The sequence below is a fragment of the Stegostoma tigrinum genome, chromosome 9, assembly GCF_030684315.1.
Source record: "Stegostoma tigrinum isolate sSteTig4 chromosome 9, sSteTig4.hap1, whole genome shotgun sequence".
In the NCBI taxonomy this organism is placed as follows: domain Eukaryota; kingdom Metazoa; phylum Chordata; class Chondrichthyes; order Orectolobiformes; family Stegostomatidae; genus Stegostoma; species Stegostoma tigrinum.
Window position 1 is genome coordinate 89474270 of NC_081362.1, and position 15029 is coordinate 89489298.

Here is a 15029-nt window from a genome sequence, read left to right on the forward strand (position 1 = left end):
TAAATGAATAAAAGAAATTCACAGGGAAATAACATATTGGAGTCAAAGACACCTGCTCATTATGCTAAGTCTACTAGGAGTGAAGCATCCCAATTCTCCATCTTCACTTCACCACTTTCTGTATCTACAATTTTACCTGTAATTGAAACATACTTCATGTCTCATAATGAAGGCAGGAAATATTCTCCAATAAACTTAAACCTATGGCTTTTTTGTGGTTCTTCTACATCTGATTGAGGTTGTGGGTACATGCCCCCTCCACAACAACGCTACTGAACAGAGTTTAAACCTCAAACTAGCTTGATACACCATTGCACTCACTTCTATCCAAGAAGAATATTTGGAGTTGCGACCTTCTCTATTTCAGCTAGACAGGTCTTCTGTCAAAGAAATGATATGTCCACATAAATTGGAATCTCACTTTGAAAACAACTTAAGCCATGGTCTGCTGGGAATTAAAATATCCAATACACCAGCAAATCAAAATTATTTTGAGTGCTTTCCTTCTCCATTCCTATATCTTATTTCCTGGTGTGTCCACCGTGGAAAGGCAAACTTTGCGCAAAATGACCTGGCTAAGATACTAATAGTACCTTCAAAGTGCACCCAAGTGAATACCAGCATATGAACGGAGTGGAAGGTGGAGAGGTGCACCTCATACTATGTTGTGGTTAGCCACATTTTGGGGCTAATTAAGCACATGTACACCTCAAATAAGACTGCCTTCAGACGTCAACTTTGCATGCTGCCCAGATGGCCAAAAGCACCACCGAATCTTCCAACAGTAGCTCATGAATATACCCTGCCAAGTAGTATAAAAATACTGGCAAGCCACTCCAAATGTTTGTAAATTAATCTGCAACCAACCTTTTCATTCATAGTTTTGTGGTTTTTCTTGGTTTTCTTCAAAAACTGTTTCAAGCTTCCTGATGACATGTATTCTGTTATAAATATAACCTGCGGGAACATAAACTTACATCAATAACCCTTGCAGCGACTCCAAATATATTTAGCAAATGTGTGAACAAAACTTAATTCTCATCATTTACCTTTTGTTCTCCAAATCTGAAACAATAAAACTCTTTTCTCTGCAATACATGCTAATTAAGCTGGCTTAATTTTCCTTAATATTTCATGGCCTGAGTACTTTTCTATTAGATTCTTAATTTTTTTTCAACATGAACCATAATGTGTCATGTTTGAAAGTATTAAACATTTCTTTATCACAGAAAATATTTGCACACCAAGGACAAAAATAAATTCAGACAAAGGTTGTTCAGTCACAAGCTCATTTAACAATTTTAAAATTTCATAGTAGATACTGGAAAACAATTGTTCGTTAAAGTAACAGGAACGCTAATGAGCATCAAGAAAGCTTACCCTAGCTTTATTTTCTTTCACATCTGCCCAATACTTGTGAAATTTCACAATGTTCAGGTGCTCCAGCTGGATGAGATTGTCAAAGACAGCCTTAACCTTATCCTATGGAACAAGAGCACACTCATCAGAATGGTGATGAATTTGATTCTTTTTAACTTTACCACATTTTTCAGAATTGAAAAGGAGAGTGGAAAGGAAAGGTCTAGTTGAAACTGCTTGGGCATCCCATTTAAAAATCATTCAACGCCTGGACTCTAAAATTTTTTAAAGAATTAAAAATCCTTGTAACCATCTTAACATCAAAAACTGCCATCACACAGTCCTCATTACCCACCAGGTTTAGGGCATTACTTGCCATGGATAACAATAAACTGGACAACAATAAATGCCGTTATCACTCCTCCATACTGTGAAGGACCACACAAATTGATTGCCCAAGATAAACCATTGCAGATAATAGGAAAAAAGAGAGACAGAGAGATGCGGTCTGTGACCAACTTCTTGAGTATGGGGATTCACAAGTAGCATATCAGTGGATAAGGAGGACTGAATATAGAGTTAATAAAGGCAGGAATAATCGCTATAATATTTTCGAGTTTTATCTTCACCTCTTGCAGTTTAAAATTTTTTCTTTCCGAAAACTGGACTTCATTCCACACAACTTCCACTCCCTCCTCTGTGTCCATTGCCAGGTATGCACTGTCAATCCCAGGAACATTGCGTTGATTCACCTATAATTTAAAAAAAGGATATTAAATTAAAATCAATGTAATTTGCTTTGAAAAGCTTTATAAGTTTGGTATTATGCTTGAATCAATTAGTGAAACTCTGAACTCAGATGCAGCTAAGAGTTTCAACCCAAATTAAGACGCCAATGCAGAATCTAGACACATCAGTTTTGAGGGTCCTGCGTACTTTTTAATGCCCTTCAGATGAGGCTTCAAAAATGAGTGCCTAATTTGCCTAGATAGTTCAGTACAGTTTAGCCTAATCCTCGGCACATAAACATCTGTGAAATTTCGAGTTGCAGCAGCATAGGGCATATTTTTCCTTTGAATTTTTTCAATACTGATATAGAAGAATGGGTTTGCAATTTTTGTTGAGTATTTTCATTCTTTTTCTGAGCAAAGAAATAATCTCAGGATCTGACAGAAAAGAAATGCACCAATGGTGATCATTGGTTGACAAAAAAGTTTCCTCAATACATTTAATTTCTTCAAAAATCTCAAAAATATATCAGTGGACTTTTCTCTTGCATTGTTGTCATGAGGTTTAAAAGATGGCTACTTAGTGTCAAGGTAAAATGACCTATTCAAAAGCAACCATATTAGCTTAATTGCCACAGATTAAAGGGGATCCACTGTGCTGGGCAAGCGGTGTAAGGTGTTCACACTTGGGAGATAATGATAGCAATCTTCATTCCAACAGGGGTTAGACTGACACCCTAAGGAACCCAAATAAAATGCTAAGAATGTCAGGTTGTAAGCTGTTGTGCACGAAATTGTCCATTTACTGCCAAGCTGAGAAACAGTTTCTAAGATAACTTCACCTTTTCTACCTGAATGCAGGTATCTTGTAATTCACACCACCAGGAAGATGGGTATTGAAGTGAAGGGTTTTGAAGAAAAGGGCAGCATTGTGGCTCAGTGGGGGTCAGCAATGTTGCTTTATAATGCCAGGGGACTGGAATTTGATTCCACCTTTGGGGGTCTGTGGGTGGCATTTGCACATTCTCCTTATGTCTATGTGGGATTCCTTCAGATGTTCTGGTTTCCTCCCATAGTCCAAAGATGTGCAATTTAGGTGGATTGGCCATCGGGTCTACGGACGTGCTGGCTAAGTAGTCTATCCATGGGAAATGCAGGCTACAGGGATAGGGTAGGGAGTTGGATCTGGGTGGGATGCTCTTTGGAGGGTTGTTGTAGACTCAGTGGGCCAAATGGCCTGCTTCCACACAGTAGGGATTCTATGATTCTATATTCCAGAAACATTCCAATAAGTTAATCACAGGATTTCGAAGAGAAAACAAGAGAGCAGCTACAGGCAGCAAGACACAATATAAGAGAGGGGAAGAGGACAGACAAGTGATGTCAGAGGGGCATCAAGTTTAACTAACAGTTTTAAGGGTAATTAACTACCTTTAACAGAAATTATTTATGATACAAGAATGACCTAACTTCCATTATTGCAGTATGAATGGGTAAAACAAATCGTCATACCCAAGATCAGAAATGCAATGACAATTCTTTGTGCAGTGATAATCGTATGGATGTATGCATATTTAATAGCAAACAAATAGTGTGCTTCATTACTTATGTAAGAAGCCATTAATGAGGAGGAATCTTCATGTAGCAACACTTTTTCCTCAACTTCCAATTAACCTCACATGCCTCCTGTGACTTGCATTTTCAAATGTTGCTGCAGAGTCCACAGACAATATTAGCGCATGGGTGTACAGTCAATTATGTCAAAAATAGATGGTTACAATAATAACACAACAAAATTATCTCCACTGAAGTTCATTATTGCAACTTCAAAGAACTATGCAAAAGTTCCTTTGGGGTAAGTTTTAGGCTTCCAAGGTCTGCACAAATTACAGTGATAGTACACTATGTAGTTAAATTGGAATCAACCTTTTATGACCGAGTGCTTAGCCAGTAGGCATTGATTAAAAGCATCACTTTCCATCAATAAGTTTATCCCGTTAGCACAGAGTGAAAAATAATTGAATTTCAAAAATTAAACATTCTTACTGAAAACAAAATAAAGTTGATATTCATTGAATGTGCATTGAATTAGATAAGAATTAAACTGGTTGTCTGGATGTTAGAGTTTTGGATCAGTTGCATTTTTTGCCACCACAAAACTCCATTCCCTTGATAGTGTCTCCACAGCCCTCCCCAGCCAGACTCAAGCTGAACTGTACATTAACATAGAAAATAGGAAAAAGAGGAGGCTAATCAGTCCTTGAAGACAGCTCTGCCATTCAATATGATCATGGCTGACGAACCAGTTCAGTGTCCTTTTTCCCCCCCACACACTTTGATCCCTTTAAGCATAATAAAAAAAAATCTAATTCCTTGGGTGGAGAAATTTCTCATTGTCAGTCCTTCAGTGCTCTATCCCATATCCTTAGACTATGGCCGTTGGTTTTGGACTCCCTCATCATCAGGAACACCTTCCTGTGTTTAACCCTATCTAGTCCCACTACCTGTTCATAGATTTCTAGGAGATACCCCTTGTTTTCCAAATTCCATCAGATGCAATTCTAACTGATCCAGTGATGACACCAAGAATCCATCTGGTAAATCTTTATTGCACTCAAGAACAGGAGTAGGTGGTTCAACCCCTCAATTCTGTTCTGCCATTCAATGAGGTTATGGCTGATCTGTGGTCAAAGTCCATAATTCCTGCCTTTGGCCATTACCCTTAGTACCTTTGCTAAACAAAATAATTATTTCAGATTTAAAATAAACACCTGATCCAGCATCCGTTGCCATTTTGGAAGAGTGTTCCAAATATCAACCATCTAATGTGTGTAGACGTGCTTCCTAACATTTCTCCTGAATGAAAATAAATTTGCCGGAAAGGCTCAGCAGGTCTGGCAGCATCTGTGGAAGAGAAAACAGAGTTAACGTTTCGGGTCCGGTGACCCTTCCTCAGAACCGGACCCGAAACGTTAACTCTGTTTTCTCCTCCACAGATGCTGCCAGACCTGCTGAGCCTTTCCAGCAACTTTGTTTTGGTTCCTGATTTACAGCATCCACAATTCTTTTGGTTTTTATTTCTCCTGAATGGTCCGGCCCTAATTCTCAGACTATGTCCCTGAGTTCTAGAATTCCTCAATCAATGGAAATAGTTTACCAGTCTCCTTTTCCTATTAACATCTTGAAGACAACAAATCAGATGATGCCTTAAATTTCTAAATCGTAGAAAATTCCCCTTATAATCAGAAGATTCTTCCCCAGAAAAAAGGCACAAAACTAGCTTGGAACCAATTATCTTCAGCTGATCTGCCAACTTCCACCTTTGTAAAACTCCCTGTATTTGCTCCTTCATCAGCTCTCAAACCTTTACCCAAACCTTCATCACGTCCAGTTGACTATTTCGATGTTCTCATGCCCAGCCTCTCATTGTCTACTTGTGTAAAATCAGCTCAGCTAAAATTCTGCTACTTACATCTTAAGTCCTGCTGCTTCATCACTTTTTGCTGACCTATAACCCATTTCTTGCTCTTCTCCAACACAATTTAAAATTTTTGCCTTCAATATGAAGTCACTGCACAGAATCACTCAGTATTTCCAACGCTGATTCTGCAGACCTGCCCCAAAGCCTTCAGTCGAGTCCTAGGTACTGTTAGGAACACCTTCAGCTCAGTACTGGAGAGGATTCCCCATAAACTGTTCTGTCTAAAGGTTTCTGTAAATTAAGCAAGAATAGATTTGCACAAGGTATACAGAATAGAATTTCAGAATTTGCTGATGATAACCAACTTGGAGGCATGACAACCGATAATGATGCTGTTAATCTATTGTAACTAGACAGAGAGGTGGTAGAGAATGTGATGGTGGTGTGGAGGGAGGAGGGGGGAGGGATATGAAGACCAAAGGACAGTTCTAAAAAAATTTGTCAATGAGGTCACGTTGATCTGGGGGATTCGTGTATGGATCTTACAGTCATAGAGTCACACAGTCATACAGCACTATTCATGTTCTTGTCCAAATGTCTTTTAAATATTGTAAACGTACTCTCCTTAAGCACTTCATTCCATGAGCGCACCAGCTTCATATGAAAAGGTTGTCCCTCAGGTCCTTTTTAAATCTTTCTCCTTTCACCATAAACCCATGCCCTCTGGTTTTTGACTTCCGTAGTGTGGGGATAAAATCCATGGCTATTTACCTTATCTATGTGCCTCATGATTTTATAAACCTCTATAAGGCCACCCCTCAGCCTCCGATCAGAGAGCCTGCAATCCAGCCTCCTCTTATAACTCAACTTGTCCAGTCTCAGTAACATCCTTGTACATCTCGTTCTAGCAGGGCAACCAGAGTCGTATGCAGGACTCTAAATGTTGCCTTACCAACATCCTGCACAGCTGTGACACGATGCGCCAAACCCTGTATTAAATGCTGTGACCACGAAGGCAAGTGCGCCAAATGCCTTCTTCCTGTAATGCCACTTTCAAAGAACTATGCACTTGCATTCTGAGGTCTCTCCGTTCAACAGCTTTTATTGAGTGTGACAGGATAAAGAGTAAGTAAAGTGAATGGGATCTTGAGCTTTCCAAAAAGGGATCTAGGAATACAAAAGCAGGAAATCATACCGAACATTTAAAAAGCCCCAGTTGAACCACAATGATAATTCTGCAGTGAGTTCTGGTCACAACACTTTAGAAATGAAGGAAGCGAGGGTTTTGTGCAATTGATTGATTGAGATTTATTACTACGGGACAAGCTTTGTTTGTGAGCAGTACAGGCAGACCATAGTAAGCAAGGACATACAGATTATAGGGTGAAAACAACTTGCAAAGAATGAGACATACAGGTTACACTGTGCAGGAAGTGCATGAGGCAAGAACGACATAACAAGATCAACATCATTTGAATTAGAGGGTCCATTCAGACTAGTAATGATAGGGAAGAAGCTGTTTTTGAGCCTGCTGGTACGTGTTCGAGTTTCTGTATCTTCTGCCTGTCAGAGGTTATGGGAAAGCAAAATTCGGGGTGGAATGGGTCTTTGATGATGTTGGCAGCATTTCCATGGCAACGAGGGGTCTAAATAGAGCCCACGGATAGGAGGTTGGTTTTCGTGATGGTCTGGGCTGTACACAACCTTCTGTAGTTTCTTATGGTCCTGGACAAAGCAGTTGCCACACAACGCTCTTATGCATTCAGACAGTATCCTCTGGTGCATCTGTAAAAGTTAGTGAGGATCCTTATGGACGATGAGGTGGCACTGTTGTGCCTTCTTAACCATTGCAGCCACGTGGCAAGTCTACAACAGGTTGTCACTTATCATCACTCCTCTGAACCTGACGCTCTCAACCTCTATTTCTTCGCAGTTTTTTTTGGGGTGGGTGGGGGGAGGTGGTCCATGTTAATTTCTTTAGTTTTGCAACTAAGAGAGGGGTTCTCATTTCACCACATCACCAAATCATGTATCTCCTATCTGTATTCTGACTCATCATTGTTTGATATCCATCCTATCATGGTGAGTCAGCAAACTTGTATATGGTGTTTGTTTAGTATTGGGCTACGCAGTCATGGGTGTACAGGGAGTACAGTAGGAGGCGGAGAATGCATCCTTTGGCGGGGGGCTCCAGTGTTGAGTGTTACCATGGAGGAGGTGCAGTTGGCTATCTTCACTGTTTGTGGGCTATAGATCAGAGGACCGAGCCGAGACCAAGGTTTCAAAGGTTTGAGATCAGTCTGGAGAGGATGATGTTGTTGGAGGTGGAGCTGTAGTCGACGAGCAGGAGTCTGCTTTTGTCCAGATGTTCCAGGGATTGGTGCAGAACTAGGGAAATGGCATCCACAATGGACGTGTTATGTCAGCAGACAAATTGCAGGGGACCAAGGCAGACTGGGAGACTAGAGTTGATGTGGGTGATAACCAGCCTCTCAAAGCATTTCATGATTATTGAAGTCAGAGGCACTAGGTTGTTGTCATTAAGACACGTTGAACCTGCTTTCTTAGGTACTGGGATGATGGTGGTGAACTTGAAGCAGGTGACGACTTTGGCTTGTCGGAGGACGAGGTTGAAGATATCAGTGAATATCTCTGCCAGTATAAAGTGCATAGGAATGGATGGGTGTTTAGGGGTTTTACCATACAGGGAAAGACAGCTTTTAACAAGGAAGCGCTGAGCAGCTAGGGTTGGAGACAAGATCACTAAGCAGAGTCTTGATACATTACCTAAAATTGTAGAAGGATATGACAGGTTTAACTGAATAAACAGCTGCCCCTATTATCAGATGATACAAGAACGTGGGTGTACAGATTTAAGGCTTGGGAACAGTCAGGCAGAAGTGAGAAGTTAAAACGTTACTTACACATTTGAGTAGTAATCACTTAGAATTTGTTGCCTACCAGGATGCTGGAAACACGATAATCAATTTCAAAAAGGGTATCTGGACAGGCATCGGAACGAAATAAACATGTAGGCTAAAAGGTTTTTTTTTAAAAACAGGAAAATGGGACTGGATAGCTCTTTTCCCCCATGTGCCTGTCTCATTCTTCCGCAATCCACAAAGAGAAACAATACTTCCACATTTAAATAGCAAATGGCTACAGAAGAAAGAGGCACACACCCCACACCAGGTTAGTCAAATCACAGGAAAATTAGGAGATTAAGAAATTTCAAATCACTAACACAGAACTCTTCCAGTATCCACCAATATTCTTCCTGAAACCATCGCCGAATCCAAATTACAGTAATTGATCATAATTTTTTAAATTAGAGTTTGTGGTATGTTTGCTCTGCGAAAACAACACTGCCTCCTTGACAGTGGTATGGTTCCAAGCGAAGTATGAACTGTCATGAAAATTTGCAAATATTTTACATTGTAACATAAAAGCAAGTTATTTTTTCCCCGCATGGCAGATGCACGAACTAAGTAATTGAGTGATGGGATACCTTCAGAATCACAATGAGCAATCAAGTGCAATCTTGTTTGGGATGGCAGACCAGAAGACCAAAAAAGTGCTAGGGAAAAATATTGGGAATCTACATCTTTTTATTGGTAGAGACTTGCTAGGTCATTTCAGATGGCAGTTAAGAGTCGACCACATTACTGTGGATCTGGCGTCACATGTGGGCCAATCTAGGAAAAGACAACAATTTCCTTCCCCAAAAGGACATTATAGCACCAGAAGGGTTTTTCCAACAATTGACCATGGTTTCATGGTCACTGGACTCTTAATCCCAGGCTATTATTTCTTTTTAATTGAATTCAAATTCAAGCCTGGTCACTAGAACATTACTGGGGTCATAGATTCATAGTCTAGCAATAATACCTCTAGGCTGCTGTCTTCCCATTTTTGCTTCTAATTCCATATTTCATCTGTTCTGCAAACCATTGATTCCCTTAGCAAACAAAAATACATGACTCAAAAATAAATCGACAACCCCAATTTCAATGCATTCTATGGCAGAATTCCAAAGCAGTCAAACTCCAAACATTTTCTACTCTCTGTCCTAAAAGGAACCCCTTTTAAACCGCGTCTCCCGCATTTCCCGCGACACATCCCTCACACCCCGCCCCCGCCACAACCGCCCAAAGAGGATCCCCCTCGTTCTCACACACCACCCTACCAACCTCCGGATACAACGTATTATCCTCCGACACTTCCGCCATTTACAATCCGACCCCACCACCCAAGACATTTTTCCATCCCCTCCCCTGTCTGCTTTCCGGAGAGACCACTCTCTCCGTGACTCCCTTGTTCGCTCCACACTGCCCTCCAACCCCACCACACCCGGCACCTTCCCCTGCAACCGCAGGAAATGCTACACTTGTCCCCACACCTCCTCCCTCACCCCCATCCCAGGCCCCAAGATGACATTCCACATTAAGCAGAGGTTCACCTGCACATCTGCCAATGTGGTATACTGCATCCACTGTACCCGGTGCGGCTTCCTCTACATTGGGGAAACCAAGCGGAGGCTTGGGGACCGCTTTGCAGAACACCTCCGCTCAGTTCGCAACAAACAACTGCACCTCCCAGTCGCAAACCATTTCCACTCCCCCTCCCATTCTCTTGATGACATGTCCATCATGGGCCTCCTGCACTGCCACAATGATGCCACCCGAAGGTTGCAGGAACAGCAACTCATATTCCGCCTGGGAACCCTGCAGCCATATGGTATCAATGTGGACTTCACCAGTTTCAAAATCTCCCCTTCCCCTACTGCATCCCTAAACCAGCCCAGTTCATCCCCTCCCCCCACTGCACCACACAACCAGCCCAGCTCTTCCCCCCCACCCACTACATCCCAAAACCAGTCCAACCTGTCTCTGCCTCCCTAACCGGTTCTTCCTCTCACCCATCCCTTCCTCCCACCCCAAGCCGCACCCCCCGCTACCTACTAACCTCATCCCACCTCCTTGACCTGTCCGTCTTCCCTGGACTGACCTATCCCCTCCCTACCTCCCCACCTATCTTCTTTACTCTCCATCTTCGGTCCGCCTCCCCCTCTCTCCCTATTTATTCCAGTTCCCTCCCCCCATCCCCCTCTCTGATGAAGGGTCTAGGCCCGAAACGTCAGCTTTTGTGCTCCTGAGATGCTGCTTGGCCTGCTGTGTTCATCCAGCCTCACATTTTATTATCTTGGAATCTCCAGCATCTGCAGTTCCCATTATCTCTCTCTACCCTTTTAAATAGTGTTCTGCAGTTCTGGAGGAAGAGGAACCATCACTTTTTAATGTCAATCTTGTCAAGAGCATTCAGGTCAATAAAAATCAGCCTTCACTCTTCTAAACAAATATTTTGCTGATGTCTTAATGTATGTCTCCAGTGGAGTCAGACATAAACAACTTCACATTTTTCCCACATTCTATACCACCTGCCAGATATTTTGGCTACTCACTCAGCCAATGTGTCGTCATCTCTAACTTGTCTTCTTTACACATACTTTCTTACCTCTTTGCTTTAGTTACCATGTCTTTGTTGCTTTTATCTAAATCTTGGTCATAAATTGTGAAATGTTGAGGTAGCAGCATAGTTGCCTACAGAGCTCTACTTGTCACATCCTCCCATTCAGACAAAGGCCCGTTTATGAAAGCTGCTTTAAGACTGTAATGACAAGAAACAGGAACAGGAGAAGGCTGTTCAGCCCCTCAAGCCTGCTGTGGCATTCAATAGGATCATGGATGATCAGACTCCTCATATCAGCTTTCATGCCCTTTCTGCATAACCCTCAATTCCCCTACTGCCAGATACTCCCTACTGTCCCTTTTGTGCCAACTAATCTTCCATCTTGCTTTTATGTTTCGACCACCTTTGATGTGACACGTCACCAAATGCCTTCTCATAAATCAGGTACAGCACATCTACCTTCTCAGCTCTATCCACAGCACATTGATTCCTTCAAAGGGATGTAACCAATTTGTTAAACATAATTTCCATCTCACGAAACCATACCGACACTTTCTGATTAACTGGAGTTCTAAGCAGCCTTCTATCACCTCTTTAAAGGATTGATCCTTACATCTTCCCCACAACAAACGTCAAGCCAAGTGGCCTACAGTTTCCTGCAAGAAGGATGGGAGAAAGGCAGACAGAACATAAATTTGTCATCCAATCTGACAAAACCTTTACAAAATGTTGGCATTTTTGGAAAATTAAGTCTATGTATTTATGACCTCATTGGTTACCCTTAAGACTCTAAGAGGAAATCCATCAGGACTCAGACTTATCAGTCCACAGCACCATCACATTATGTAGTACACTTTCCCTTTTGATTGCAATCTCACTGCTTCTTTCCTATCCACCACGGATTTATAGCTACTACTGGAATGGTTTAATATTCTCCACAGTAAAGATATAAACAAAATATTCATCTGATTCACTTGTCATTTCTTACCATCTATTAACTCAGCATTCACTCCTTGGAGGATCATTTTACCTTACTATTCCTTTTTAAATAGTCCTTTCAAAATAATTACATAAATTCAATTGTTCTTACAGTTCTAGCAAGCTTCCACTCATTCTCAAAAAGGTTTTACTCCTGATTAACCATTGAGTCATTCTCTGCATTCTTGATATTCTGTCCAATCATCTGACCACTGACATATCTTTGCTCAATTAAGTGGTTTTTCCCCTCAACTTTGATGTCCCTACCTTTAGTTAATCACAAACAGGGGACTCTCCTTGTAGATCTTTTCTTTATGGCAGGAACATACCCATTGAATATTCTGATATATCCCCTCAAACGCTGTCATTGAGCCTCTACTGATTCATGCCCTAGCTCAGTATTCCAGTTTACTTCAGCTAGCTCATCTTTAATACCAATTATAGTTGCTTTTATTCAACTATAAAAATGCCTTTAGATCAGATCATCTTCCTTTCAAACGCAATGAAATACTCAAACGTTCTGGTCACTGCTACCAAGGGGTGCATTAACTAAAGTGCCATCAAACCCGACACACTGAAGAAGGGTCTCGAACCGAAACGTCAAACTTTCCAGCTCGGCCTGCTGTGCTCATCCAGCTTCACAGTGTTATCTCAGATTCTCCACCATCGGCAGTTCCTACTATATCTCAGACTCCAGAATGTGTTGCCCTCTCTCAAAAAGCATTCTATAAACTCATCATCCAAGCTCCAACAGCCAAGCTGATTTTGCCAGTTTATGCATAGATTAAAAGTCACATTTGATTACTGCTGTGCTTTATTAGAATCATAGAAACAAGTTTTTTTTAATGCACTGTCCTGTACTAGGTGACCTATAGACCACTCCAAACAAGTAATATTTTTCTCATTAGTTCCCATCTCCAACAAAACCAATTCTACATCCCATTCATAGTGGCTTCAAATGTTAGTCTCCAGTTGGTTTCCCATTCCACTGTACATTTCATCTTGGAACCTTTCTAATGGATTTGCTATTTAACTATTGCACTTTGTACAAGATATCAAGCACTCATTACTTTCCAACCCTGGAAGATCATAAATAGCAGATCACAGTTCATGGAATGCCTGCAGTGTGGAAACAGGTCCTCGGGCCCAACATGTCCACACTGACCCTCAGAGCGTCACACCCACACCCATCTACACATCCCTGAACACGATGGGGCAAACTAGTATAGCCAATCCACCTAGCCTGCACACTTTTGGACTGAGGGAGGAAACTGGAGCACCTGGAGGAAATCCAAGCAGACACAGGGAGAATGTGCAAACTCCACCTAGACAATTGTCCAAGGCTGCAATCAAACCTGGGTCCCTGGAGGTGTGGGGCAGCAGTGCTAACCACTGAGCGACTGTGTCACCCTACCGCTTTAACTGCTTTATTCCAAAATAAAGAAGTTGCCTTTTGTTCAGATTAATTTATCTATATTCTGCAATTATCTCCCTAACCCAACCCAGATTGGAGTCGTGGCCAGCTCTAAATAGTTACGTGCTGCTCATCTAACAAATTTAGACAAAGTATCTCCATCTGACTCAGCATTTGTGTATTTCCTATGCGTGTGATTTCCAACAATTCTGCCCATTCTTCAACTCATGATAGGGTTACAAGGCATAGCTCACATTGATCTTTTGCTTAGAGAATTAAGATGAAATTTAGAAATGGAGGAACTGTACTCCTTTAAGTTATTTCCTACACTTCTGATGCCAGTTATCTAGTAATCTTACATGCACATCCTCCATTATCAGCTGCTGGCAGAAGGAAATACCAAACATATGATTTGCACAGCTCACAATTATAATCACTACAACAAAATCCTCCCTCTTGAAGTCATGTGCAGAGATCGCTGAGTAGCATTACTTCATTCTAACCTAATGACCTAGTTACCACAACCACTCCCTGAAAATCCACAAAGCAATGAGTTAATACTACGAATGGGCTCACAGAACTAAACAATTACAGCACTACACTGTGAAAAGATTAAGAAATCCGCATGAATGTCTTAAATACTGATCTCACTGCAATTTAAGTTTCTACTTTTATGAAGATTTCAAAACTGAAGCTGTTTTGATACAATGTTTTCTTTTCCATTAACTGTACATAAACTACTCTAAGAAGCAGAATTAAATTAAAGCTTTATCCTTTCATCTTCAGACAAAAACATTCCAGCTTCAGTACTGCACGTCTTTCAATTCAAACAGCAAGAACTACAGGCAAGCTCACTCTCTCATGCAGAGCACAGTATGTAATAACAGTGCCCAAATGCTTTTTGCACACTTGGCATTAGAAGATTCCAGGGGTGGGGGTAGAGAATGCATGACCTGATAGCAAACCCACTCTTAACCACTATCCAGAAAGCTGCTACATCTGGGAGGTCATGCACAGGTTACACTGGAGACAGAATCATCTCATTATTCACTATTGAGCTACAAAGACATTCAACTTCTATAAAATTGCACTTCAACCTTTTAATTTTTATTTGTTTTCCATTTAAGTGTTTTCACAAACTATTAAAACTACATTTTCCCTACAGTTTTTTTTCCCCATTCTTAAACAACAGCCATATCACCTTTTAGAACAAAAGGTATTAATTTTCAATCGAGTGATCATTTCTGTGGTGTAGGTGCACTTTGAATTTAACATTAAGCTGTTCCAACTAACTTTATGGATGAATCTCGCAGTTGGTCAAAAATACTTTTTCCCCTATGTAGATACCAGTGAAGCAAAAAGAGAGAAAAGAGAATCATTTCAGAATTCAATATGTGTACAGTACCTCCAGACAGCAAATCAAAAATCCTGTACCAAGTATAGCGTCTTTACATCAACATGAAAGCACTGGAAGTCAGCAGCATAGAAAGCTATTACTGGCATAGCAAAACTACATAACATGCAAAGTATAAATGGAAAACAAAACAAAGCCATGTTAAGGCTATGTTTTAATATCAGAGATGTTCAAACATATTGCAATTCTGAACAACAGGGATGGCCAGTACATCAGTACAAAAGACAAGGACTGTAGCCCTTAAGT

The 15029-nt window shown here is 41.1% G+C and overlaps 1 protein-coding gene across 2 annotated transcripts in view; it reads right to left on the reverse strand.

Moving 5' to 3' along the window:
* Positions 1 to 15029, reverse strand: part of LOC125455198 (nuclear receptor-binding protein) — a 97937-nt gene that overhangs the window by 66421 nt on the left and 16487 nt on the right. For both annotated transcript variants that reach the window (XM_059648741.1, XM_059648740.1), the window contains exons 2-4: positions 1989 to 2111; positions 1381 to 1482; positions 868 to 957 (exon numbers count right to left, since the gene is read on the reverse strand). In XM_059648741.1, coding sequence (XP_059504724.1) covers positions 868 to 957; positions 1381 to 1482; positions 1989 to 2111 — 315 coding nt within the window. The remainder of the gene's footprint in view (positions 1 to 867; positions 958 to 1380; positions 1483 to 1988; positions 2112 to 15029) is intronic.